The sequence below is a fragment of the Eretmochelys imbricata genome, chromosome 3 (assembly GCF_965152235.1).
Source record: "Eretmochelys imbricata isolate rEreImb1 chromosome 3, rEreImb1.hap1, whole genome shotgun sequence".
NCBI classification, from domain to species: Eukaryota; Metazoa; Chordata; order Testudines; family Cheloniidae; genus Eretmochelys; species Eretmochelys imbricata.
In genome coordinates this window covers 66,091,000-66,118,892 of record NC_135574.1, presented here as the reverse complement: position 1 = coordinate 66,118,892, position 27,893 = coordinate 66,091,000, and the positions used below count along the sequence as shown (strand labels likewise).

Here is a 27,893-nt window from a genome sequence, read left to right as displayed (position 1 = left end):
TGCTAATGAACCCGGGTGTAGTTCCATACCCTTATTCTGCATGTATGCAAATCTGAGTCCCCTCTGAGGTTTGCGTGTGTTCCCAGGAGGAAACATTGCAAGCTGGGAAAAGCAACGTTTCCCTATTTTTAATGAATGCTCTTTACCCAGAGTTAATTTGATGGGAGTGTAACGGGGGAGGGGCACGAACCTATTTTTATCTATTGGATTCTGGACTATGCTGCTGTCACGATCAAGTGAAGCAGCCTCGCACCTTTCTCGCGGGAAGGGGGGGCGGGGCTGTGACTGACACGCCCGCAGGGGCGAGGGGGGCGAAGGGGGTGAATTCTGGAGTCGGAGAGCAACACGTTGGGTTCCCCCACACCCTGCACTTTTATAACCTTGTAAGGAAGAAGGACCGGGCTCGAGATAATCCCCAATTTCTGATTGGCCCGCACACGGCTTGATTGACACAACCCCCCCTGGCTCCGCCCAGCCCCAGTCACTTTATTGACACTAATGAGCGAGTTCTTTCCCACCGGTCTCCTGCTTGGAAGTGCTGACAGATCAAGGCAACAAATTTCAATTACAAGCCCTAATTTGTGTCCGCAGAGCGTTCGTGCCCCATGTCAGTCCTGCCTGGCCCGTCAGACGAGGCAGAGCTCGGAGGAGGAGGGGGCGGAACAGCGCCTCTGCAAACGGGACCAGTTTAGGCAAACTTGGCTGATCCCTGGCACTGGAAAAGCAGGGCGAGGAGAGCCCCGCGCCCCGCGGCTGGGGGATCGGGAGGGCGGCAGGGAGCGAGGGCCGGGCGCTGCGGCGCGGCTTTGGCCAGGGGCCCGCGGTGTGTCTATGAGCGGGGTCTAGGGCGGGGAGGGCTGCGCGCCGGGCATGGCAGAGAAGCGGCGACCCTCGCCCGGCACCGCGATGAGTCTCAAGGCTCACGCTTTCTCGGTGGAGGCGCTGATCGGAGCCGAGAAGCAGCAGCACAAGCAGCCGAAGCGGCGCAAGCTGGGCGGCGAGGAGGAGCCGGCGGCGGCGGCGGCGGCAGAAGCGGGCAGCGGCGGCGAAACGGGCTCCTGCGAGGGCGCCGACATCGCCCCGTTGCAGCCCCACGCTGGGGCAGCGTCGGCGCCTGGCAGGAGCTGCGGCGAGCTGGAGCTGAGCTGCGGCGCCCAGGGACCCGCCGGTGAGTCTCCTCCCCGCTCCCATCCCACCGCGCTGGGCGCTGCAGCGGGACCGGGACCAACCTGCGCACCCCGCCCAAGCTGTCAAAGCAGCCGCTGGCCCCACACACCGGCCGGGGCCCGTGGAACTTCCCCGGGCACACTGAGAAGGGGCGGGGGGGGGGCGGCTTCTGTGCCAGAGCCCAACCCCGGCGTGGCTCATCTTTGCTCGCTGTAAACCCTCCTGCGCCGGGTCAGGCACTCCGGCTTCTCCCTCTCGCTGTGTTGGAGGCTCACTCACTCTTCTGACAGTTTTTCAAGTTTCTTTCCTCTCGCCTCCTCCCCTTCGAACCCGGCTTGGCTCCGGATCCAACACTTCCCTCCCGTCCCCTGATTATTTTTTCTCTTTAACACCGTGGTGCAAAAATCCCTCCCGCCAATGAGCTGGTAGTAAAATATCTGTCAGAGCGGAGATGTGTTAATTCAACTTCTCCAGGCATTCGGGGAAAGCAAGGGTCTGGTGCGCCCCGATCGTGTTCATTTAAAAGTTCCGTTCCCTGGTATTTTTGGCAACTGCATTTCAGGTTAACAGCACCCCAATCCTAACACTAGACGTAAAAGAGCTGAGGCGAGGAACAACGTGGATTCGTGTCCGTTAAAAAAACCGGTGCATTAATATGCCAGAGAAGGGCAAACGCTGCAGAGGTGAAATCAAATGTCCAGCGAAATCTGCAGCCAACGCTGCGACGCTAATTCATTTCCCGCACGCCTGCAAAAAGCAGCGCAAAGGGCCTGGCTCGCTCTGTCCCGGCAGCACCGGGAAAACAATCAGCCCGACCGTATCTCCTCGGTGCCAGGGGTTTGCTGCATGCTGGTGCTCACCCCTGAAGCGGGGCTGCCCGGTCCCGTGGAGCGAGCGCCCTGGCTGTGATGGGGGTGATGGGTGCTATTGAAAAGATACCCCTCCGGCGTCTGTTATCAGCTCTGAACTCCGCACATGGTCCCGGATGACTTTTCACCCCGCGCTGGGACACCCGCGTATACCCACTTGCACAGGCCGGGTATCTCTGCGCTGGGCCCGCCACGGGAGAGACAGGAGGGCCTCGGCGCCGCGAGCTATGACCGCGCGGTGTGTAAACGCTTGGAGGGACGCGCGCTGGGTCGGGAGATGCTCCAGGCCTCTCGGTGCCTCTCCCCTAGCTGCAGTGGGTGGCGTGGGAAGACTTTTGACTGGCTCTTTCTCTGCTGCTTTGGGGGCAAGGGCTGGACCCAGCAGCCCTTCCCCGGGCTCCTCTCAGTCCAAGGCGCTCCAAAGTCCCTGGGAGCTGTGGTTGCGGCGATCCCGGGCCCTGCTCTCTGCCTGACCCTCTCTTCTGCTTCCCTGCCTCCCGGCTCTCATTCCAGGCAGCTGCGAGGAGAGTTTCCTAGGAGGGTCCCCGCCAGTCTCGCCCGGCGGCTCCCCCAAGGGGTCTAGGGCCGGTTCCCCTCCGCCAACCCCGCAAGTGCCCCGGGTAGATCTGCAGGGAGCCGAGCTGTGGAAGCGCTTCCATGAGATCGGCACCGAGATGATCATCACCAAGGCAGGAAGGTAAAAAGGCGCGGCGCGCACTCATCCAGTTCCGCCTTCTGGGGCAAAGACACTAGGGCAAAAGTGTCCTTCTGCGCCGGGCTGTTCTGCTACACCGGTCAGGAGAGACGCAGAAAGCCAGCACCCAGCTTCTGCACCTCTGGGTGGGCGCAGCAGTACCGCGGAGGGAGAAGTTGCCTAGAAGTAATCGAAATCAGACGGCGCAACCACATCACAATCAAACCGCCATGAGAAAACTAAAGAGTTCAGGCCCATTTTCCCGCAGGCAGCGCTTGGGTGCACGGGTCCTTGAAGAAAGCAGTAGTTTGTTAGTCATTTGCATCCCACACTCATAAATACAACAAATGAATAGTATAAACTGGCTTGTTAATTTCTAGTCTCCGGTCCAATTTACAGTTGCCGACAGGCACATTTCTCTTTTTCTTTTTCCTGTTGTTTCTTGGAACTAGGGAAAGCTGGAGTTTCTAGGAGGCTAATATAGCTAAAATTAATTGTGAAGTCCATTGATAAAGGAAGATCAGACTGAATACAAATGAGACAGGATATCCTAACTGCCCTCCTGATTTATGCTATGCTCTCCTTCAGGTGGATAAACACATTGTCTCATAATATAGCTTTGTTCATTCATGTTAATCGAATACAAAATGTGATGCTGCAGCAGCCAGATTTGTTATGCTGTTTTGGACAGCTAATTTATAATAACTATACAGATGGCATGCACAGTCTAAAATCTGCAAATACATCAAAGTGGATAAAGCAAATTGATTTATGAGCTAGGTAGATCAGGATAATTTTAGATGGGCACAGGAGCATGTGGAGTTTTAGGTTTCCTGTTCATTAGGATGAAGTCTATGAATGTTGTATTCTTTTAAAATAAACTTTCCCCCCTTTCCAATGGATACACATGGCAAAAACCTGGCTAGTATAAAAATATCTGAACTTATTAGAAATTACAAAAACATATTTGATTGAATCCATATGCTACCTTCTCCATTTTCAGCGAGGCTTTATTAATGATTGAAATGCAGTCTTAACTAGCACAAAGCAACATTTGTCTTGAGGGTCCAGTCAAAGATTTTCCTTTTTTATCTTACAGGTGCACTGAAATAACAGTAGGAACCAGTTAGCCAAGGCAGTTTCACCCTGCTGTTTATTTAGAAATTATAGAAATAACATATATTTTTCCTTCTACAATTTTAATTTCGCTAATTGTTTAAGAACAACAGAAAACATGGAATTTAATTTGGATGGCATTTGGATTTATGTAGTAAGAAAAATTCTTTTATTAGTATGCAATCAACTAGTCATTATAAAATTTCTTATTTTTGCCCTTCAGAATGAACTTTTCATCTAAAAGGCAAGTGTCAAACACACCCTGAATTGAGACATGATTTTTTTAATCTAAAATCTCCACATTGGTTAACTATTCCACTTTTGGACATCAAATGATCTAAATGATGAACTTATTTATAAACATACTTTGTACTTTGGTTTCTGCTTTCAATAAAGATGTTTTACTGTACCTTTCAAACACAGAGCAACTCATGGACTTCACCTTTAGTATGTTACAGACCGTAAGTCCCTTCTGAATAAGGAACATATTGTTTGGTTACAGCATGGTACATTGAGTTTTATAACTGCATCCTTGTTTTATATTTATATCACCATGTCTTTAATGGTATGATTTGCTGATATATAAGTGACACACCCTTTGCTGCTGTCAGTACTCATCTGGCAATTTAAATTTCTGCAGGTTGTGATCTTGCTTGATAAGAGCTGTTACTTGCACATCTCATGTAATATATGTCTAGTAAATGGCTAGCAGGTTTTAAATGCACATGTAGCTAAAATAAAGTCTCAAAACAAAATGACTTACTATCTAACAATAAAGCTGAAATTAAATGGCGATATTTGTACTCTCAAAATGTATCACAAAACATATGAAGCATTGTTCAGCAAAAATGCACTTTAAAAATCCGTTGTAACCTATCAAATGGACCATTTCATGGCTATGTGGCCATAATGATCAAAAAAGACTCTTACAGACTTCTCTGTGTTAGGGAGGGAGAGGGTGCTCACAAACTGGTTACTTTGCTGTACTGTAAAACTGTTCCCAAATCCGTTTCATATTAAAATGACCTCCCTTTTTCTCTGTTCAGGCGGATGTTCCCCGCAATGAGAGTGAAGATCTCAGGTTTAGACCCACATCAGCAATATTACATTGCCATGGACATTGTGCCAGTGGATAACAAAAGATACAGGTACTGTAATTGTAAAACACAAAGCTTGTGATGCAAACCATACAGATATGGCTGTTGGCAGAGAATATGAATCAAATATATATGAACAGAAGGTAGAGTTTAACGCTCTTCCAAATTTCTATTTTCATCTCAGTGCATAAAAATAAGTTTGTTGTACCAAGTGTGCAAGAACAACTGCAGTTTTTATTGAAGTGCTTTCTACATTAGGCTTATGTTCTATAGGTGAGCAGTCTTTTTTTTTTTTTTTTTTTTGCTTTCACAGACTGCAATTTAGCCCCATCAAAGAGAAATTTTTAATGTATTTTGTTCCTAGTCCACGGCTACATACATCCATTTTGTGTCCCTTTGTAGTTATTTCCTATCAATGAATAAATATTAAAATTATATATTCTAGTGACACTACATTAAAATGCAAAGCATTTAAATGTTCTTGAATTATGATTCAGATGGATTTATGATAAATGCTGCTCCTTGTGTTATGGATTCAGATTAAAAAGGGATAACAGGTAGGTATCTTTAGTGATTTTGATTTGAATGAATTATGGCATTTCTGTCTGTGAAAACTTCATATTTTAAAGAATATATTTATTAATGATTGACCAGTTATGCTAATTATTTCTTTAACACTTCAAAGAAGGGTCACATTTATGTGAACTCTTACCAGGGCAGTCCTGAGCTAAGCAAGTAGTCCTATGCCTATTGGACTACTGGTCTGATGAAATGTTTGCAGGTTTAGGCCCACAATAATTACTATTAGCACGTTTAGAAACTTTATGAATCAAGGGCCTGACCTTATTTGCCATTAAAGTCAAGAGAAGATTTTTACCAAGTGGTTCAATGGGAGCAGGATTGGACCCTTACATATTATCATTTTGTTTATTTCAACCCATTGTTAGAACAATTCAGTAAATCTATTTCCCATAGGTTTAATTGTAGAACTATGACACTTTAATATAGGGGAAGAGATCAAGCTGAACAGACTTACTCTCAAGGAATACTTTTTTCTCACCATACCAGCACTGAGTCTGAACTACATTTCTTGTGTAACTAAAATTATTAATTGTAATTTCCTCCTTTCATTGGCACATTTATGACAATTGTAGTTCTGTTTACAGAGAAATTTTCAGCAAGGTGACCATATAAACTCCGAGAACAATTCATATAGTGGGCGGGGGGGAGGAGAAAGGGTGTTTGTTTTTGGATTATGTCATAACAAACCGAAACAGGTTTTCTCTGGGCTATGGGCTAGAGCAGTTCAATTAAAATGGAAAATCTTTATGCTGATTTGGGTCCAAATTAAGACTTTGTCAGCTGGTCATAACAGAAATGTAAATTTACACAGTACTGTGAGCATGTAGTTTCTGATCTTTATAAACAGCAATCTTTATGTCAAGACTTGAATAACGTTAAAAATTCTGATATTCAGATGAGGAAATTAATATTAAATAGTAGTAGTTTTAACAATGAATGTGTCTTTTTCATTTTAAATATATATGTATTATTATAGTCCTTGCTGTCTGCATGGCTGACTATTAATTTTCCAAAAAAACAAATTCAGCTCATGTTATCATATATAAAATGCAGTATTTTCATGGTTGGCACACACATATTTTTGTTAAGAATTTAGTATTATGTTTATTTTATCTTCCTGGTAAATGGTGGTGTTACTTTTATCTGATTTCACTTTTCTGTAAGCAAAGCTCTTATGCAGTGGATGTATTCTTTTATACTAATTATTATTTTAGTCCCATTACTGTGCTTGATACTTTACAAACTGCCTGCCCTGAACATCTGAACAGCAAAGAGATACCGTAACAGTTGTATACTAGGCCCAATCCTGCTCCCCTTGAAGTAAATGACAAAACTTTAACTGAAATGGTATCAGCTGAGGATAATTTATATTTAAACTTAGCAAAATTAAACCTTATCTGAAAAGTTAGGTATTGTTTTAAAACATTTTAAATAAATTCAATGAAGTACAATTTGTAATGTTCACATCTTAATATTAAATATTAAATCTAATTCATTCACAAATTAAAAAGACTAATACATAAGATAAGAAATATTAAAACAAATAACAAACTGTATGATTTAGGTAGAGGCTGTTTCTCCACAAGAAGGAATCACGAGAAGGTACCATAGATATCATTTCATAATTGATGGCTTCGTATGATTTACATCCATACATATTTGTAATGAATAATTTTGTTTCCACTATTGATAATGTTGAATATTCTTTTTTCTCTTAAAGAGGAGAACTGTACAAAGAGACATACCTGATGAAAGTGTTGAAAGACATTTCTTAAAATTAAATCATACTGTTTATTTTTTTTGCTAAGGGCATTGTTCTTTTTTCTGAAGGGTGTATGCCTATCAGACATATTCATTTGCACAGTTTTTAATTAGTGGGTTTTAAAAAATACATAATTGTTCTACAAAATGGCTGAATTCAGAATAAGATATTTTTACTGAAGGATAAGACATTTTTACTGCAGAATGACTTTATTTTTTTTTAATAAAAAGAAACATAATAGGATGTGGGTTTTTTATTTAAATATTTCTGTGGTACTGTCGAGAAGATCAATATGGTTCTCACAGAATTCTTCTCCTTTTAATTTCATTCTCTTTTTCATTGTCACAAGATGCGTTGTATCTGGAATAGTTTTATTTGTGGACTGTTTCATGTTAGAAACAACATGCTAAGTGAGTCATATAAAGAGTTGTTTATGTCATTGTATAGATTAAGGGCCAGATTTTGCTCTGTTTATACTGGAGGCCATCCAGAGTGATGCCATTGAGATCAGTGGATCTATCCCAGCGTAACTGGTGGTTAGTGGAAAGACTGCAACTGGCTTTAATGAGAGTTGGATCAGGCTCTAAATGAGAGCAGAATTTGGTCCTGTCTATTGTAGATACTTTTGCTAATATTTTGTAACTCAGCTGTATGCAGCAACTGAAAATTGAAAGTTGAAATAAAAGTAAATTAAACATGTTATTTGCAGGAAAGAACACTATTGTGTTTCTTAGTGCAGCTATTAAGGTAACTTGACAGTGGTGAGAGAGAAGGCTCCCCAAAATGCTGTGACTTTGTTTATATTGATTACTTGCCTTTTATCTCTCAAATCTCAGTTGAATTTCCTCACTATTTTTATAGACTTCTTTTAAGTTGGTTATTTTCCCTCTTTTTTTTTTCCTGTTGGAAAAATGATCACTTCTCTCTGGGATATTGTGACTAGATCCATTTAATTATTGTCCCTCAACATTTGTACATTGACGGGTGCTGTACATATGAAGTCCTGCTATATCAATATAAATCAGCCTGATGAATTATTTCCAGTTCAATTCTGACAGATGTTGGGCTTCTTTTTATAGGTATGTTTACCATAGCTCTAAGTGGATGGTGGCCGGGAATGCTGATTCACCAGTACCTCCTCGTGTGTATATTCACCCTGATTCACCCGCCTCAGGGGAGACTTGGATGAGGCAAGTGATCAGCTTTGACAAACTGAAACTTACGAACAATGAGCTGGACGATCAAGGGCATGTGAGTATCCCATGTCTTACAATATTGCAAACTAGCACATCAGTCATCAAATAAAGATTTTATGACGTATACCTTCCTGTTGACAAGAATGAACTCAGCCTTGCAAAGCTTCATAAAAATTGACCAGCACACATACAAAATCTGCTCGTTCTTTAGCTTTGATAATTGATTGATGATTTTTTAAAAATGGCTGCTAGTTTATTTGCCCCTCAAAAATATAAGACCCCTGGATAAATAGAATTGTGCAAGACTGGATTAACTAAACTAGAAGTACAGAATTGCTCTCATATTTTACCACCATATCTATCTATCTTGCAATTTCAGTTTTTATCAAAAAAGTGTGCTTAAACTCACAAGTAGTGCAAATAAATGTTAGTAATATGTAATAAGTTTATGTGAATAAAAAGTACATTTAACTGTTTTTTTTTTAACCTAAACATTTGTGTGAAATCCCATGGGGTGTTAATAATTGCACTCCAAAATGAACAACATGGGAGCTGGGTTCACTCTGATAATGATTTATTACATACCTTATGAAGCAAGACCCTTTCACAGCTGAGGCTCATTACTTCTGAAAAAGCTGGCAAACTGCTGCAGTATGAGTGCTCTGTTTGCAAGCTATGAATTGTTTAGTTATGACATTATCTAATGTGACAAAATGTGTTTATATTCATATTTCCTTTTCTCTTGAAAACTGTTGAAACATGACAGATGTAAGCCAGCATCTTTCCAACAATCCCTAAAATAGTTGTACTTGACACCTTAGGAAATAATTAAAAAACAAGAATTGTTTTTAGACAGGATGAAGTCTTTACTTTGGACAAATCCAGTAATAAATGGCAAATGTTGGGGTTCTTTCAAAGGGAACATTGAATTCAAAGTGTCTAGAGTTTTAGGAACTTGAGTGACAAGTCACAGACTGGATGTGGGTTCCATTGACTCTAAAGTGGCCAGACTTATTAAATAGGATGATTCCTCAGTCACGAAAAGGGATAAAATGGAATAACCCGAGCACTATATGCAAAGATGCTATATATAGCTATCAGCACTTTTCTTCTGTGCACATTTCCCATTGAAGTCAGCGGGACCGCTGCTTGCAGAACAGTGTGAGAACATGGTCCCAATTGTAAATTCTACAAGCACCTCCATTTTCTCTAAAGAGAATATGTGTCTATAGGGAACGTCTATACTGCAGTCATAGGGTGTGACTGCAGCTTGGGTGGACGTACTGAGCTAGCTGTAATCTAGCCCGGTTGGGTACCGGAGCAGTGAAATCAGGGTTCCAGGTGGGCTTGTACAGCCCATGCTGAATGTCCCTACATGGGAGGGGGTAGTAAAGTGATGGGGCCAAGTCATACCTAATTAAATAGTGGATTTGCACTAGAGATAAATCTGGTCCAATAACTCTGCTGTGTTAAGCCTTGTTCTTTATCTCGGTAGTCTTTTTTCAGTTCTTTGCCTATCCTTTGTTTATGTTACATAGGTGTGAGCAACTATTTTTTCCCACCTGATTGCAAGAAAGAGTCATACTATGTTATCGGCAGATGTTGCCGGAGTCAGATTGCTGTTTCACTGTAGATACGGCCATAAAAGGTTTTGAATTAACAGTATTTCTATTTAGGATTTAATGCCTCCCCCCAATATTTACACTGTTTATCTGTGGAATTATGATCCGGGGGGTCTGATTCGGCAGTCCTGGAATGAATAAAATGTTATTCAGCCTGAGAAGTTCCATGGGCTTCAGTGGGATTACTTGTGTATCTGCAATTAATGTGAACACGGGTTGCACCAACATTTTACTGAAGTGCTTAAGAAGTGAAGAGAGCTGCAATTCTGGAAGACTCCAATTCTACAGCTGACAGGCTGTGTCGACACTTGCGGTTAGTAGTGTGATTCCGAGATCGTGTAGACATACTCGCACTGTGTGCTAAAAATAGTAGTATAGTGTTGGTAGCCTGGGCAGAAACGAGTGGCAGCCTGACCTAGCTGCCCCAAGTATGTACTCATGAGGTCCAGACCGGTTTGTACTCAAGGCAGTTAGCCAATGCCACCCCGCACCGCTGCCTCATGTTACTGTGGCTACACTGCAGCTTTTAGCTTGCTAGTTCCATGAGAGCTATAGAGAGTATGTGTAGGTGAGCTGGGAATCACACCCCTACCTCCAAGAGGAGACGTAGCCAACCGTCCAGGCAGATTGTTGTAACCATTGACTTCAGTGAGGCTACATATGGACACAGCAGTCTGCCCATGTGCTATTAGTTGCAGGACTGGGGCTCAAGATTTAATCTTGAAGATGGACAAAGAGCTAAATTACTGTATTTACTGTATTGTATGCTGTATACTATACTATATTGTGCAAGGCTATATTTCAGGCTTTCCTCCCCCTGAGCGGAAATCCACAGTGTTTGTAGCACATCCTTATTCATGGTGCAGAGAAATTTAAAATTACTGGAGCGCTCTTTATTTATTAAAGTTTCAGTTTGGAAGCTAGCCAAGTAGTATTCTTCTACAGAGATTCAAGACACATTGAACTGATTGAGAACTACAACATCCCCCCCTCCCAAAATAAAATAAAAAAATGGAAATTTAAGGGTTTTTTTTTAAAAGACAATAGACGGTTGGTTGCAAACTTCATATTTCTAAAATCTGGGACATTGCAAACACTCATCCTTATCAGAAAAGGCAAAAACAGAAAGCAGAGAAGTGTCTATTTCAATGGGTACATTTTTTCTTTTTGAGTAGCATGGAATGCAGAATTGAAATGGCTATGCAGCCTCTGGGGGCCTCCAGCAATATTGGAAAAGGAAAAATTGCATATTTTTTGATGAATATAAGAAATAATTATGTTTCACATAAATGGTAATTACCCACTTTTCTCTGCACGGTGGCAAAAGAGAGGAGTGTTAGATAAGAAGAGCTAGCAGTCAGGCCCACATAGTCTCCAAAATATTATCTTTTATATTCAAGGTCTGAATCTTCTTTCCTCACATCCTTAATTTGGTGGATTTTATGCTTTTGCAAAGTTTATTTTCACTCTTCTCAGGCAGAATGGCTTGGAGGAACCTCTACTTGGCTTCTACAGTTCTGCTCCCCACTCACCTCTTGATGGTCATATAAGGAGAAACAGAATTTAGCCTTTGAACATATTTTACATGTGTCCAGTTCTCCATTTTGACATCCTGTTGATTTTGCTCTTTCCAAACACCTATATTCTTCCTAAGTATGGCCAGTTTACACACAAGTTTCTCCGCTAGTGTTCTGGGGCTTGATTCTGATCCTTCAGCAACATAACTCCATTGACCTCCATGGAATGACAGTAGTGTGCGATGAGTTGGAGCCCTTAATCTACACTGTAGTACTAACTTACTGGTACTGGCAGCAGGGCCAGTCACATTTCTCAAAGCTGCTTGCTGTTGCAACTAATCAACAACACTAAGTAAATAGGTAAAATACTCTAAAGTCAATGTTACACATTTTTAAGGGGCATGTTAAAATATTAACCCAGGTGCCCTACTATCCTCAAGCTGTACGTGTAACTCCCATTCATGTGAGCTGGGGCTACATATGTGAACTGTTGGGGCTACATACGTGAACTTTACAACATATTAGTAAACATTTATGTTGTGAAAGTGACTAATGGCCAGCCAGGTCAGGGCCCTGTACAGAATGACAGTAAAGTGACAGTGCCTTCCCCAATTTTAGCCCTTTGTTTAGAACTGAACATGGCTACATTTCTTAATATTTTAGGGCCACTCACTTTGCCGTTTGAACACTTCCTGTAAACACTCTTGTGTGCTAATGTTGTCATCAGCATTTTGATTGGGAGTCCTTGTCTTCCCACTTTTATAGTAATGTTGTATAAACAGACACATGGAACAGATCTTGAAGTGGTTTTGCACATAGAATCCCCATGTGAATTTTGCATGTGGAACAACTGGAGGGTCAGGTGAAATTTACAAAGATACATTTTCAATGTGATACTTGCATACTTAATGGGAGTCACCCAGTTAATTTGTCGCAGACTGCTTTGAAAAGGTAATGCATCTTAAATTATACAGGGCAGTAATCTCCACTGAGACACTGGGGTATAATGCTGTCCCTTGAAAGACATCAGTATCATTAATTAGAGATTTTACGATGATGAAAAGGAAATCTTCATATTACGACTGACACAGATACACAAACATGCTGCACACATCACACGTGCATACGTCCTCTTTCTTATACAAACCCCTCTCCCCTGCAGTCTCTGGAATAGAGGCTCCCAGGTAATATCAATCCTCTTTGATTAGAACTGGTTGAAATTTTCACACCCTTTTTATCAAGATTTCAATGGAAAAAAAATTCAATATTTTGACATTCTTCCACTTACTACTTTTGATGCAGAGTAAATTGTTTTAACCCCTAGTTTGAAATAGAATCCCACCTGTGGTATTGAAATTGAATTAAATTGGTCTATTTTCTCCCCTCTATAATGCAGTGGTCCGGTTACAGGTGGAGGCAGGCCATTGTTCTGCTCACGTTCCAAAGTTCGGAGTAGCTGTAGATTTTTTGTTAAAATGACCTGCAGTGAAAAGTTGAAAGTGTTGCCATTTAAATTTGCATTGCTAAGTTCTGTGAAGGTAATAGGGGGCAGTTTATACGTCTTAGACCCAAATGTTTCTCCCCACGTCCAAAGCCTGAATCGATGAGCTTTGCACAAAGGGTCAAAAAGGATTTTTGCTTGGTTGGTTGGCTTGGTTTTCAAGATGTGGGGAAAGGAACTTGGCAGCTAGGAGAAAAGCCCCTTGTGCTGCTAGGCTGCAGGCAAGCGGGGGAGGACCCCTGTTGTGCTGGTGTTATTGATTGTCTTTTGGTTATGCATAAGGCTCCCATCATTGGGCTCCATTGTGACAGGCATTCCATAAACACTCCTTAGAAAGTCCCTGCTACAAAAAATGTCACGTGTGGCTGTGCGTTCATTGGCCCTGTCACTTTGTATGGAAAAGGGGAGTTGCAGCAAGGTCCTTCTGCATGGTGTGCATGCCCATGGAGCAGTAACATTGGCTTCCCTTGTGTTTAGGGCCAGCTGTAGCCACTGCTAGGGCCAAGGTTTGTTCTTTGGTGCTGTTGTTTTGTTCTTTGTCATTCCGCATTAAGAACAAGATCTTCACCACTATGGGGTAGATGCTTAAGTCATTTAAAAAGAAAGCTTAAATGCTGCAAGAAATGATAGCACCACCAGAGAAATGATGCCATGGTACACTGATTAGCACCTTCCATCACAGGCTGCTGTGCCTCTTCTCATGGTTCCACTGAAATATTTGTTTATATAGCATGGTCAGGAAGCTGAAGACCTTCATGGGTAATCAGTACAAGAACAATGAGCCTAAGGGAACAACAGGGAAGAGCGTGAGAACAAGATATTAACATAGTCATTATTTAAAAAATCCTAACAATGCGATATTAACATTTAAGATGAGCTATTCTGCAAGTAAAATTAAAGTGTGTGGAAAGCCAGCTTGCTTCCTAGGAACTGGACTGTCAGTTTGCAATTGCAGTTTGTGTTGTTGCACTGTCCCTGGAGCAGCCTGGGAGGGAGATTGGGACTCTTCAAGTCACAGAAATGGCGTGCCTGCCTTCGACTTCCTTACTCCCATTCACAGGGCGGACCATGGCCTGGATCTAAAGGAAATGAACCAGTATTTTGTTACACCCACGTACCGTACTGAGCTGCTTGTCAATTTGAGTATAATTATCTTAAATAAAGAATGGACTGGTCTGAGATGGGTGTCGTTGACTGGGTCATGCTGTGTAATGAATTATTAAAGGTATGCAGCCAACTTAAAAAAATAAGTTCAAGGTAATGTCAATTCTTTGGCCATTTTTGTGGTTTGCATGTTTCCTGCTTTTTAAAAGACCCACACAAACAGGGGAACCTGACTGATTCTCCAGGGACAACGGTGTAGAGCCAGTCTACTCAGAGCTATTAAATGCACAGAGGAAGCAAACTGAAAACATAGAGCTTCTTTTCTCTAATCTCTCCTTGATAGGAATTATAGGCATTACTAACAACAATAGAGGGTAATACATTTTCAGGGAGAGGTGTGATTTAGTTATTTGCTTATTAAATTGGCAATGTCTTGGGCCCACTTCACCATTGCCCTGCACCTTGTGTAGTCATTTAACCCAGTACAAAGGCTGTGTGTATGTAAACTTCTGCCTAATCAGAATAGTAGAAAAGCAATTTATCCCCACTGTATTTTCCACTGAATGCATCCGATGAAGTGAGCTGTAGCTCACGAGCGCTTATGCTCAAATAAATTGGTTAGTCTCTAAGGTGCCACAAGTCCTCCTTTTCTTTTTGCGAATACAGGCTAACATGGCTGCTACTCTGAAACCTGAAATTTATATTCAATTATGCTGGTGTAAATGACTAGGCAAGGTGCATGGCAATGGGCAACTGGGGTTCTACTGTATAGTTTTAGCTTGATCCTGCATTTTTAATACACCCATTACTCTCTTACATCATCAGGTATTTAGGGTGTGCAAGGAATGCAAGATCAGACTTTTGCTGTTATTTACCTGCTAATTCTTCTTTTATAGAGATTTTTCCAACAGAAAAACTCTGGAAAGATTGTTGGAAGAGATATTTAAACACTCAATTCAACAAAGCCAATATCTAGCCTTTTGCTGTAAGCGAGGCTGCAGAAGCTGGGGAAGTCACCTTGAATTAGAATAACCATAGGTAGGGCCCTACCAAATTCACGATCCATTTCGGTCAATTTCATGGTGATAGGATTTTAAAAATCGTAAATTTCATGATTTCAGCTATTTCAAGTGCAGGGTGTTGTACTTGTGGGATCCTGACCCAAGAAGGAGTTGTCGGAGGGTCGCAAAGTTATTGCAGAGTAGGTTGTGGTACTGCTACCCTTACATCTGCACTGCTGCTGGCAGCGGCACTGCCTTGAGAGCTGCTGGCCGGGAGCCCCGCTCTGAAGGCAGAGCCGCCGCCAGCAGCAGCCCAGAAGGAAGGAGGGCAGGGTACGGTGTTGCCACCCTTACTTCTGGGTTGCTGCCTGCAGAGCTGGGCCCGCAGTCAGCAGCTGCCACTCTCTGGCTGCCCAGCTCTGAAGGCAGCAGTGCAGAAGTAAGGGTGACCTGGTGTGGTATTGCCACCCTTACTTCTGCGCTGCTGCTGGCAGGGCACCACCTTCAGAGCTGGGCGCCCGGCCAACTGTGGCCGCTCTCTAGCTGCTGAGCTCTGAAGGCAGCACGGAAGTAAGGATGGCCATGCCGTAACCCTCCTAAAATAACCTTGCGACCCCCCCTGCAACTCCCTTTTGGGCAGGACCCCCATTTGAGAAACGCTGGTCTCCCCCTGTGAAATCTGTATAGTGGAGGGTAAAAGCACATAAAAGACCAGAGTTCACAGGGGGGAGACCAGATTTCACGGTCTGTGAGGCGTTTTTCATGGCTGAGAATTTGGTAGGGCCCTATCCATAGGGGACTGTCTGAAGTCATTTACTGGAGCTCTTCTGATGTCATTGTCAAAAAGCCCAATTGCAATGTAATGAAAACCTTGATTATCCAGAAACTTTGCTTCTCCAAAACAGGATTATGTCCCCCAGCCAGGACTAAATGTATTAAAAAGTACTCTGCCTAGCCAACCCTTGTTTATCCAAGCTAATTTAATGACCCCATTTTGTTTGGAGAAATGAGGTTTCATGGTATTTGGCATTATTCAGGCCATGTGACGTTAAGGGCTCCATGTTGTGATGTCTGATTGCATAAGCACTCTGCGGCTGCTAAAGAAGCAGGAAATTTAAAATAGGTTGCTCTTGAATCTTGATTAAAGCTTCTGCAAGCCAGTAGCTATGGGACTGGTGATTTATTTATTGATTAGACCTTCCAAAATTGCCAAGCTTCTGATTTTTTAAAAAAGAAATCTTTATTAAAAGTGTGTTTATCTTTAATGAAATGGAAGAAAACATAAGGACAAAACTTCGATGTTTTAAGCCTCCTTCAAAATGTAGAAATACCACCGCAATCCTGCAAACGATTATGGATGTCTTTAATTTGAGGCACTGATATTCATAAGATTTTTATAGGATTGGGGCCTAAATCCTTAGTAAAGGGAATTGTTCTTTTTCCTAAATTGACACGTGTATATTATGGTGAGTGTAGATATTATTCCCGTATAAGTAATGCTCCTTGTATCTGTTTACATACTGTAAATACACAGCTTTCAGAGTAGAAGCCGTGTTAGTCTGTATCCGCAAAAAGAAAAGGAGGACTTGTGGCACCTTAGAGACTAACAAATTTATTTAAGCATAAGCTTTTGTGAGCGACAGCATCCAAAGAAGTGAGCTGTAGCTCAAGAAAGCTTATGCTCAAATAAATTTGTTAGTCTCTAAGGTGCCACAAGTCCTCCTTTTCTTTTTGTAAATACACAGTGGCTAACGTTTGCAACTGTGACATTTGGAGGTTTTCTTCAAGCCACTGCTCTTGGAGTCATGAGAATCTCAGCTTTCATTTTAAATACAACCCCAACAAAGTATGTTTCTAGCCCTTATGGTCACAAAAGCCAACCAACCAAATCCACCACCACCATACTTCAAGCATTTTCAATATTGTCTTAAAGATTCAAAATCCAGAAAGCAAACTGATTTTATTTTAGAAAAAAATCTCATATGGTGAAGTCCATCCCCACTGAAGTCTATGGCAAAATTCCTATTGACTTCCGTGAGGCCAGCATTTCACCCGTGATTTTTAAGCCAATCTCATTATTTTTTGACTTCTTCACTCATTAATTTTGAATGTTTAGGGATGGCAATGTTGTAAGTACATAGTGATTAGATTACTGTAATGAGACCATTATAAATTATAGAAAACTTAATTTCCAGGAAATTGCATGATAAGCAACACATGCCATAATCTTTTTCCAAAATGCTACCAGCATTGAAACAGCGGGGCATCCTTTCTAACAAATATTACCTTTTCTTTGTTTTCTTTTGTATAGATTATCCTTCATTCTATGCACAAATACCAGCCTCGTGTCCATGTCATTCGTAAAGACTGTGCAGATGATCTGTCTCCAGTCAAGCCCATTCCTTCAGGAGATGGCGTCAAAGCTTTCTCCTTTCCTGAAACCGTTTTCACTACTGTAACAGCATATCAGAATCAACAGGTAACTTTGGCTTTTTAAAAAATATTTTACTGGCTTTTCAGAATATGTCAGACAAGTACAAGAGAAGAAAAGGATAAACTTTTACTTCACCACTTAGTAATAAGGCATTTGTCTAATACTCTAAATATTTAAAAGCTTTTTGTATGACTGTAGCATGTAGATGCCATAACTGAGACAGGAGTGCCAGTGTGCAAGGCACTGTACATAGTAAGAGATGGTTCCTGCCCTGAAATTCTTGCAGTTTGAATAGACAGGACATAAGAAGTTCTATCCCTGTTTTACAGTTAGGGATTGAGATACAATTCCCAGGGGAGTTGGGTGCCTAATACCTATGAGGATCTGGGCCAAAGAGGCTATGGCTACACGTACAGCGCTGCAGTGGTGCTGCGTCACCGGTGCAGCGTGTCTGTTGAAGATGCTCTGTGCCAACGGGAGACACTCTCCCACCGACATAGCACTGTGCACACTAGTGCTTATGTTGGTGGAATTTATGTCACTCGGGGAGGTGGAATATTCACACCCCTGAGCAACAGAAATCTTGCTGACATAGGCTGTAGTTTAGACATAGCCTGAAGGCCAGATTTTTAAAGATATTCTGCCTCAAATGCAGATAGGTACATAGGCGCTTCTGAAAATCCCATAGGTGCTTAACACTCACTGACTTCAAAACACCTTCCAACGTTAGTCAAGTATTGATGTCCCCAAGTTGTAAAAGGGGAAGTTAGTTTTTAATTTAGTAATTAATAGCTTTCATTAACTTCTAAAGGAGCAGGATTGGCCCATAAACAACCTATTCAAATTAACGCTGTGAGCTGCAGAGAAAAAATTAAAACCCAGGTTGCCCGACTCCGAGTCTTCTGCTCTAACCATGTTGTCTAAGTATAACACACAATGACATCATATTTAGTATAGTCGCATTTTATTCATTCTAAATAATTTAGCACAATTATGTTTTGGTTTGTGTGTATTTGTGTATATATAAATATAAACTTTGTGCTTATTAATGGCCTACTTTCTTCAGAAAGTAGAAAGCAAAATGATTTAATGATGCAATATAAATTTAAAGGGGGAGAGTCATCTGATTGATGGGCTACCATTATTTGGTAACTATTTTGTTGATTTAAAGAAATTACAAGTATTTTTTTCTTGTGTTCCATTTGTTTATAGTATGTACATGTGAACATAGCAGCCTAACAGAAATCTTTCTCATTCAGCATCTCCTTCTCTGTTTGTATATATGTTATGTAACTCTGTCACAGACAAGGAGGCTATGCACTGTCTTAGTTGAAGCAGGAACATTTTCCAGACAACTTCTTTCAAGAATCCCAACCAGCCTTTGTGTAAAATAAACACTCATTGACTTCCTTGGGGGATGTATGCAGAGAATGATTGCGAGGTTAGGTCTTAATGTATCGTGTTAAAAAGAAAAAACACATTCAACCTGCAAATGGGAAGAAAGATCCACTTGAACTTTTATAATTCTTAAACAGAATTAAAATGGAAAATTCCAATGACAGCTCAGGTTTGGTGGATATATTTGCTATGCGTATCATTTAAACTGAATTGGTAAAAGTTTTGCCATCACTTTCTTTTATTATCTTTACAGATCACTCGATTGAAGATTGACAGGAATCCATTTGCTAAAGGATTTAGAGATTCTGGACGTAACAGGTAAGCTTTGGAAAAATGGGTTTGTCTGCAATGACAAAATCAAATTGTTAAAGGATTTAAAGAATGGTTACCATGCACACAAAAGGGAGTTTCTGTTCTTACAGACCTTTCAAGCTTGCAAGAACTAGGTGTCCCAGTGCTAGCCCTAGAGTTATAGAATTAAACCTAAATTCTGTGGATGTAATGACAGTATACAACCTTGAAAGTTCAGTGTTTAACTTGATTCATGTACTAATATATACTGCAGCTTATGGACATAGAACACGAAAAGAAAACTTGCACACTGTCTGAACGGTGATTCTTTTATGAATTACATTCTAAACCCTTCCACCTGAAAAAGAAAGCATTTAATTGTATTGCACATGGTGAAGTAATTTCAGTTACCACTTTGCATTTTGTTTTCTACAAGTGCCGTATTTATGAGCTGATCTTCCAGAGAAGAGAACAAACTGTGTCAGTAAAAATGTTCAGTGAATGCCTGCTAGTTTAGTGAGCTTCTATTTTAGTAGAAAGGTTTGAAGCATTGGAGATCAATTTCGGCTCACAGCAAATCGCAGAAGAGCTCAGATTCATTTTTGGAGAGCAAATTAGTATTTTTTAAATGGATGATGTTGGGAGAGGAGGAGATGAACATTACAGCACCTAGCACTGTGTGGGGGTACTGGTCCATGACTAGGGCTTCTAGGTGCTATGATAATACAAATAATAAATACTAATAATAGAAGGGGAGAGATGACTGATAGGAATCCATTACAAAGTATCTTAGACTTTCACACTGAGCACTTGGATTAAGAGTCTTCCTGATTGGAAATAATTGGCCAAACTCAGCCCTGGGACAAAATAGGCACCACTCCATTGGCAGAAGGGAGTTGTGCCTGAATATGCCAGTTGCGAACTTATGTTTGCAGTGTTGTTGTAGCCGTGTTGGTCCCTGGATATTAGAGAGACAAGGTGGGTGAGATACTATCTTTTATTGGACTAACTTCTGTGGGTGAGAGCGACAGAGCTCTTCTTCAGGTCTGGGAAAGCTTTGGTGAACTTAGTCCTTTATTTTAGAATTGAGTAAACAACTAACTTCCAGATAGAGTTAGTTAAGGAAGAAGCAAATTAAATTTGTTGAATATGCTACATATTTAACAAGAGAGAGAAAGTCACCCTATGTGCCTCTGAACTCCTTCAATGACCATCTGATGGTATATTTGATATATCTTTAGCACCAGCACTATTCTTGGGGCTGTCAAATATCCAAAAGTAAATAATCCCTGCACAGAAGCCTTTGGAGAAAATCCTCACACCACTGCAGTCAATAGCAAAACTCCTACTGACTTCATTGGGGCCAGATTTCATGCTTTATGTTCCAGCAGACACCCTCAGAAGATGGGATGCACTTTGAAATCCAAAGGTGGGGATAAGTTAGAGACCAGTCTTGCAACTGGGTATGCATGGATAGAGCTCCATTGACTTTCCTCACGTTCTGTGTGATTGCAGGGGCCCAACCACACAGATCCTGTTTCAGGATTGGGACCTGCTTGTTTTTGTTTTTGTTTTAAATTAAATTAATTAAATTCTGTTTGTGTGGACGTTGAATGAAAAGTGTGATTCAGAACAAGGAGAGCATGATGGAATTCCACTGAAGAGGGCCTCTGTGTAAATGGTTTTGTTCTGCTTTTAAATACAAATCTAAATGCCCTTTTGTTGCAATAAGGATGTTTATTGTAGAAGGGGCCAGATCGTCAGCTGCTACAAATTGAGGTAGCTCCATTGAAATCAATAGTCCTGTGCTGGTTTACACGCACTAAGGACATGGCCAAATACATTTGGGAATGTGCTTCATATTTTTAATTCTTTTTGCAGCAAGTTTTTTATTCTTTGTAGAATCTAAATGTAAAGGCTTTATTTTCCATGCCTTCTACAGCATGTCTTTTACGAAAGCATGATAGTCTGTACCGAAAGTTAAAAATACCGTGGTGTCATTGCATTCTCCTTTTGGATGCATTTTAATTGTCTATTGTGCTGCAATAACTTTGCCTTGTAACACTACATAAAACAATTCTGTTTAATTAAAAATATTCCCTTTCAGGTCATTTACAGTCTCACAGGCTGCTTTATAAAGATAAGTAGCCTTGCCCTTTAAAAGCACCCTCTGTACTTTTGCAAAGTGAACCAGAATTTATGTGCTGAGAGTCGTTTCATTCTTCAGTTAGGCCTTAGGTTTGACCCTATAAAAATCTTTTACTCAGGAAGGTACCAAAATTTCTTTTCTTTAAATACTTCAGGAAAAACATAACTGTTTTGTTAAATAAACTTGGCCATTTAATAGCATAAATTAGGGTGGTGATAAAAAGTGGAAATTGTTCGACGGCATCTTGTATAAATTATCGCCTTGGCTACTCTCCTCCAGGAGGTGGCTTTTATCTCCACTTTAACTAGAAGTGAAAAGTCACCATTACTGCAGAAAATGAAGGCTATGTTTTAGTCCAGGTTCAGCTAATAAATACTTTATAACTGTTTCCTGCAACATATCTGTGATCCTGCTGGAACTGCAGTGTGGAAAAAGCAATATCAGAAGAGAATGTGGATGGTCTCAAATCGGACCATTTGCATATTTTCATTTTACAGAGTGTTGCTGTTCAAAGGCAAGCATTTGTTTGTGGTATGTGCTCGATATCGACACTTAACAAGCCTTATGAGTTTAGCACTCAAAACTAGCAGCCAAATTATACTGGTGTGCTGACATTGTGGCTTTGTTTGTGAATTTGTGGCACAAAAAGCATGACCTGTATATAGGTATACCTGTATATTTGTATAAGATCAAATTGATTTATATAAATGTATGTGGCACATCCAGTGAGTTGAGTGGTTAGTCAGTTATTTCTATTTGTCATTCAAAAGCTTGTAAAGGCTGAGAGAAAACTCTTGAAGCTATTTTCTAAAAAGATATTTTTAATCCAATAGCGCCCAGTAACAGGCTCAAAAAGAGTAGCATATCCATGAGTCATGCATCTTGTATGCACAATTTTCTAAGGAAAGGAGAGTGTTGAATCACATTTTAACAGAAGTTGTTTTATGGATCACTTTCCTTCTAAAATGTGAGATGGCAGATCATCCTTCAGGCAATCAGACTGATGTGGAAAAGTCCTATTAGGGAATTATTAAAGGTACGGCTAGCAGTTTTTTAAAGTGATTTAGCAGCTGGAAACAAGAAGAGCCAGCACCATGGGACCAGCCAGCTCTCTGCGACCACCAGCACGTTCACTGCAGATCACTGGTGGTCCATGGACCAGAGTCTGAGAAACATTGTTCTAAAAATATTTTTTTTCCTGAAACATACAGTGTGTGTGAGACTGAGTGATGAACTAGCTACAAAAAGTGACAAACCAAAAACAGATCATTCTTTTCACATAGTGGTGTTTTTGTTCTATTTAGAATGGGACTGGAAGCTTTAGTGGAGTCCTATGCATTCTGGAGACCTTCACTGAGGACACTTACATTTGAAGATATACCTGGGATCCCCAAACAAGGTAATAATCTTATTTGTAGTCCTGAAAAAACAAAATGTCTAAAGATAAAATTGTGCTACCACTCCTTATGAAAAACTTAGATTTGTGTATCACCTACAGAAAAACTAAGTTAACTCCAGATGCAGATGATAGGTTTTTTATTTCCAGAGATAGAAATAAACTAATTTAACCAGGTTTGCAGTGAACAGGACAAAAGAGATCTATTATTGTAGCTTCTAAAACCCGGTATAGAATGGTTAAGTAAATTCACTATTCTACAATGTTATGCCAGTAATCATAAAAAGGGCGTCGGATACTATTACTGACATAGCTATGTATTAACTTGAACATTCCCCCAGTACTTAATTTGCTTTTCACCAAGGATTAAGCCTTTAAAACTCCCGAATCCATTAATCCAGACTAATATGTATATTACTAAGCACAGAAAACCTAACCAACCTCCCCTCCCGCCCCCCCCAAAATTAACAACAATTACAACAAGCTTTCATTAAGCAGGAACTGAAGTTGGGAATATTTTAAGAAGTGGGGGAGCCCTAAGAGAAGTGTTGAAGGTCTCTCAAGTAAACTCACAAATGTTAGCCAGAAATTTCAAAATAAAGACTACACTTAAAATAAATATGGAAGTGCATAGTAAAGATCACCCAAACTACCGTAATTTTGCTCCATTCCACTTTGTCTCTTGTGCACCTGTTACCTCTTACTTGTAAAATGGAGATATTCTGGTGACGGACTCTTGCTAAATGAGGTTTTCATAGACTCTAAAGGCTGTATTTTGTGGCTATCTACTTTGGGTCTATGCAATAAGTGTCTATGCTATGCACGTCTTCCCACTTACTCTGATGTTTTGCTGCATGTGTTGTCAGTCTTTTGGTCCAGCCCTTCTGAGGTTTGTAGCTGTATATCTTGCAGTATCATGACATTTGCATTTGAATTTCCATATGTCTGGAGAATTGTCCTGAGAATGGTGCCCTTTGAAGAAAAGAAGTAGAAAGCTGACTGTTTCCAATAATTGCATAAGGGTGTTAATTTAAAATTTGGCAGGAGTAGCTTGTGATCGGCAGTATAAGGGAGGGTACTTCTGTTTAAATGCTGCTGCAGTGGACGTTTAATTTTTCTTACGGAGTAAGGTTATCAAGTTAAGTCAGTTCTTGGTTTTAATGCCACTAATGTGGCTGAAGATGTGAGTTATTAAGGACAGGATGGTCTCTTGGTCTTGGCCGTTCTTGGGCAGAGATGCAGGGGCAGAGTTCGTTTATAGGTGACTTTCACCATGTATTTCCAGACTCTCTCTTTCGTGTGGTTTTAGTTTTCTTTAAAAAAGTGTGGGTGGTCTGGGAGCGGGTGTTGAAGTATCTCATAGATATTGGCAAATTTAACACTAACTTTCATTTGGAGAAACTCCTTAGATTCTGAAAAACATAAGAACTGCTCAGCAAGGCGTCCCTGTGGGGTTTGCAAACTGCCTAGAGACTCCAGCAGACTTTGCAAAGAGCTAGAGACTGCCTCTCTCCATGTGGCTTTCTCTGGCCGGCTGTGTAGGCCACACCCCTTTTTATGGTTTCCTGCCTCCCCCTTCCTCCATAGTGGGGAGAGCTATGTGGAGGAGGGGGCACATAAAGTGGAACTTCTTGGGCAGAGGCAGATCACTCTCTGGGCCTGGGTCCCCTCGCCACCCCAAACCATCTCTCTGTGGGTTCAAGTGTACGTGTCATCCCTCCCCACCCAAACCAGATCTCTTTTGCTGCTTTCAATGCCTCCCCACCCATGCCAGGTGCTTGCCTGACTGCAATCATGCCCCCTGGCCCCAACCTTTGTGGTAGTCTCATTCACATCAAGAAGCTTTAATAAATCCTCAGAGCCTATAGTATACATAGAAACCACTTTTAATAACTAGCCTCTTTCCTCCTCCACCTTCTAATAAAACACAAAAGCAGTCCTGGGCTCCATTCCTCGCCCTGGCCAAACACAAAACTGGAGTTTCTGTGCCAAGCCATTTTGAGTTACAAAAAGCCAAAAAAGGCCAGGAGAGTGTTCAAGAAGTGAAATCATCTTCCTTTTTAAAAAAAATCGTCGGATTTCCAAAACACAGAGCTTTACTTGCCTCAAACTTTCCAGAGTAGCTCTACGCCAACATAATATCATACGTGTGAAACTTCAGACAGGTTGGCTGAGTTCTGGCAAGGCTAGTTGTATGTGTGTGTGAGCAAGAGAGAGAGAGAGAAGGCTTGACATAGAAAGCTGACTTCATACTATGGAGATACTTCAGTACATAAGCCCCCAAAGGCAGTTTATGCTGCTTGCTTACGAGGCTGAGCTATGCAGGAGGCAGATCAACCCTACCTATTTGCTTTTAAGTAACAGTGCTGTTTTGAGAGCAGGGCGCTCATATAAATAAACTTCCTGCTTCCTACACATGACTACTCATAGTTCTAGTTCCTCTTCTCTCCCCTTCTTTGGTGGTCACACGGGCTGTGGAAGTTACAATTTCTGTTCACAGATGGTGAGAATGGAAGCTAGGTTTCTGGCGACATTTTAGCTCTAATATACCCAGTGATGAGCTGCCAAAATCTTAACAACCGGTTCCTTCCTCACCCCACGTGGGGGTCGTGGCCCACCCCCACCCCACGGGGACCCCTGCCCCATCCACCCCTGTCCCTTGACTGCCCCCAGAACTGGGCAGGAGGGTCTCGTGGGCCACCATAGTGGGTGCCCACCCCGCCCCTAAGAGCCTGAGGGACCTGCCGGGGGGCAAGGTGGGGAGTCCTGGTGGTGCTTACCTCCCAGGAAGCATCCGGCAGGTCCCTCTGGCTCCTAGGGGCAGGGGAGCGTAGCTGGGGGGGAGCAGGGGGAGTGGCCACTCCCCACACTGATCACATCAAAAGTGGGGTCTTAGGCGCCAACTCTGTGGGTGCTCCGGGGCTGGAGCACCCAAGGGGAAAATTTGGTGGATGCAGAGCACCCACTGGCAGCTCCCCGCACCCAGCCCCAGCTCACCTCACCTCCGCTCCACCTCCTCCGCTGAATGCGCTGCCCCGCTCTGCTTCTCCGCCCCCCTCCCCCGGCTTCCCGCAAATCAGCTGTTTGTGCGGGAAGCCGGGGAGGGCTGAGAAGCAGGCGGCAGCTTCGCGCTCAGGCCCACCGAGGTGGAGGTGAGCTGGGGCGGGAAGCGGTTCCCCTGCGACCCCCCCTCCCCCAGGTTTACCTGCGGTGCGAGGCCTCCCTGGGCCTGAGCGCGAAGCTGCCACTTGCTTCTCAGCTCTCCCAGGCTTCCCGCACGAACAGCTGATTTGCGGGAAGCTGTGGGGGGGTGCGGAGAAGCAGAGCGGGGTGGCGCGTTCAGGGGAGGAGGTGGAAGCGGAGCGGAGGTGAGCTGGGGCGGGGCGGGGAGCTGCTGGTGGGTGCTCTGCACCCATCAAATTTTCCCCGTGGGTGCTCCAGCCCCAGAGCACCCACGGAGTCGGCGCCTAAGGTGCCACTTTTGGCTGGTTGTTAAATTTAGAAGCCCTTTTAGAACCGGTTCTCCCTCATGGGACAACCGGTTCTAAAGGGGCGTCTAAATTTAACAACTGGTTCTAGCGAACCGGTGAGAACGGGCTCCAGCTCACCCCTGAATATACCTTTCAGTCTCCTTGCCTGGTAGCTCCACTACAGAGCTGAGACTTATCCTTTTGCTGAATGGTATCCTGAATGGTATCTCCACATTGTGGGCACAGTGACACAGGCTGAGAGAGTTGGGATTGTGAGCGTCTCATAGTGGCTGGTGGTAGCCGATGCAGTGGGCTGTGGGCAGAACAAGAGGCAGACTCCTATCCTCTGTAGATCAGGCACAGAGAGGAATGTGTAACACACACTGAGCCCGAGGTTATAAATGCACTCCAAAGGGCAGGCTGGTTATAAATAATCCAGGGCAAACTCTTCTAGGGTTCATCATTTTGACTTAAGATACATTCTGAGTTGAAATTTACAACACCATAGCCTGGGCCCTGACAATTTGTTTCCAGTGTCTACTGAAATAACTGTAAACTGTGCGACAGGAGAACAAATCTGGGTGTAACCTTGGGTGTATGCAGAGTTGCACAGTCCCAACTTGTATTCCATATTTAGTTAGTGTATTTTGAAGGGATAATATTTGTAACATTTATCAAAAATCTTTGTACCAAACTGATCGCATTTAGTATCAGGAGAGTGCAGGTTTTAATTGATGATCGAACACCGTCTAAGATGTTAACCTTTTCGGTATGCTATTTATGTTTTAAAATTCTCTTCCAGGAAATGCGGGCTCCTCTACTTTACTCCAGGGACCTGGCAATGGAGTTCCATCTACCCACCCTCACCTCTTACCTGGGTCCCCTTGCTCTTCTCCTGCCTTCCACCTGGGTCCCAACACTAGCCAGCTCTGTAGCCTTGCTCCAGCTGACTATACGGCTTGTGCCCGCTCAGGCTTAACCCTTAACAGATACAGCACTTCTCTTGCTGAAACCTACAACAGGCTCACAAACCAAACCAGTGAGACCTTTGCACCCCCAAGGACTCCCTCTTATGTGGGTGTGTCAAGTAGCACAACTGTGAACATGTCCATGACGGGCAATGACGGTGATGCATTCAGCTGCCCACAAACCGGTTTATCTATGCAGATATCAGGGATGTCTCCACAGCTTCAGTACATCATGCCATCCCCATCAAGCAATGCCTTCACCACTAATCAAACCCACCAAGGCTCTTACAATACGTTTAGACTACACAGTCCCTGTGCTTTGTATGGATATAACTTTTCCACATCCCCCAAACTGGCTGCCAGTCCTGAGAAAATTGTTTCTTCCCAAGGAAGTTTCTTGGGGTCCTCACCAAGTGGAACCATGACTGATCGGCAGATGTTACCCCCTGTGGAAGGAGTTCACTTACTTAGCAGTGGGGGGCAGCAGAATTTCTTTGACTCTAGGACCCTAGGAAGCTTAACACTGTCATCATCTCAAGTGTCTGCACATATGGTTTGA

At 42.4% G+C, this 27,893-nt stretch overlaps 1 protein-coding gene across 1 annotated transcript; it reads left to right on the top strand.

Moving 5' to 3' along the window:
• Positions 1 to 870: 870 nt before the first annotated feature.
• Positions 871 to 27,893, top strand: TBX18 (T-box transcription factor 18). The gene is made up of 8 exons (XM_077811661.1): positions 871 to 1,168; positions 2,550 to 2,733; positions 4,893 to 4,994; positions 8,367 to 8,538; positions 17,540 to 17,707; positions 19,314 to 19,378; positions 22,805 to 22,899; positions 27,169 to 27,893. Exons 1-8 carry the CDS (start codon positions 871 to 873, stop codon positions 27,891 to 27,893), a joined length of 1,809 nt encoding a protein of 602 aa, XP_077667787.1.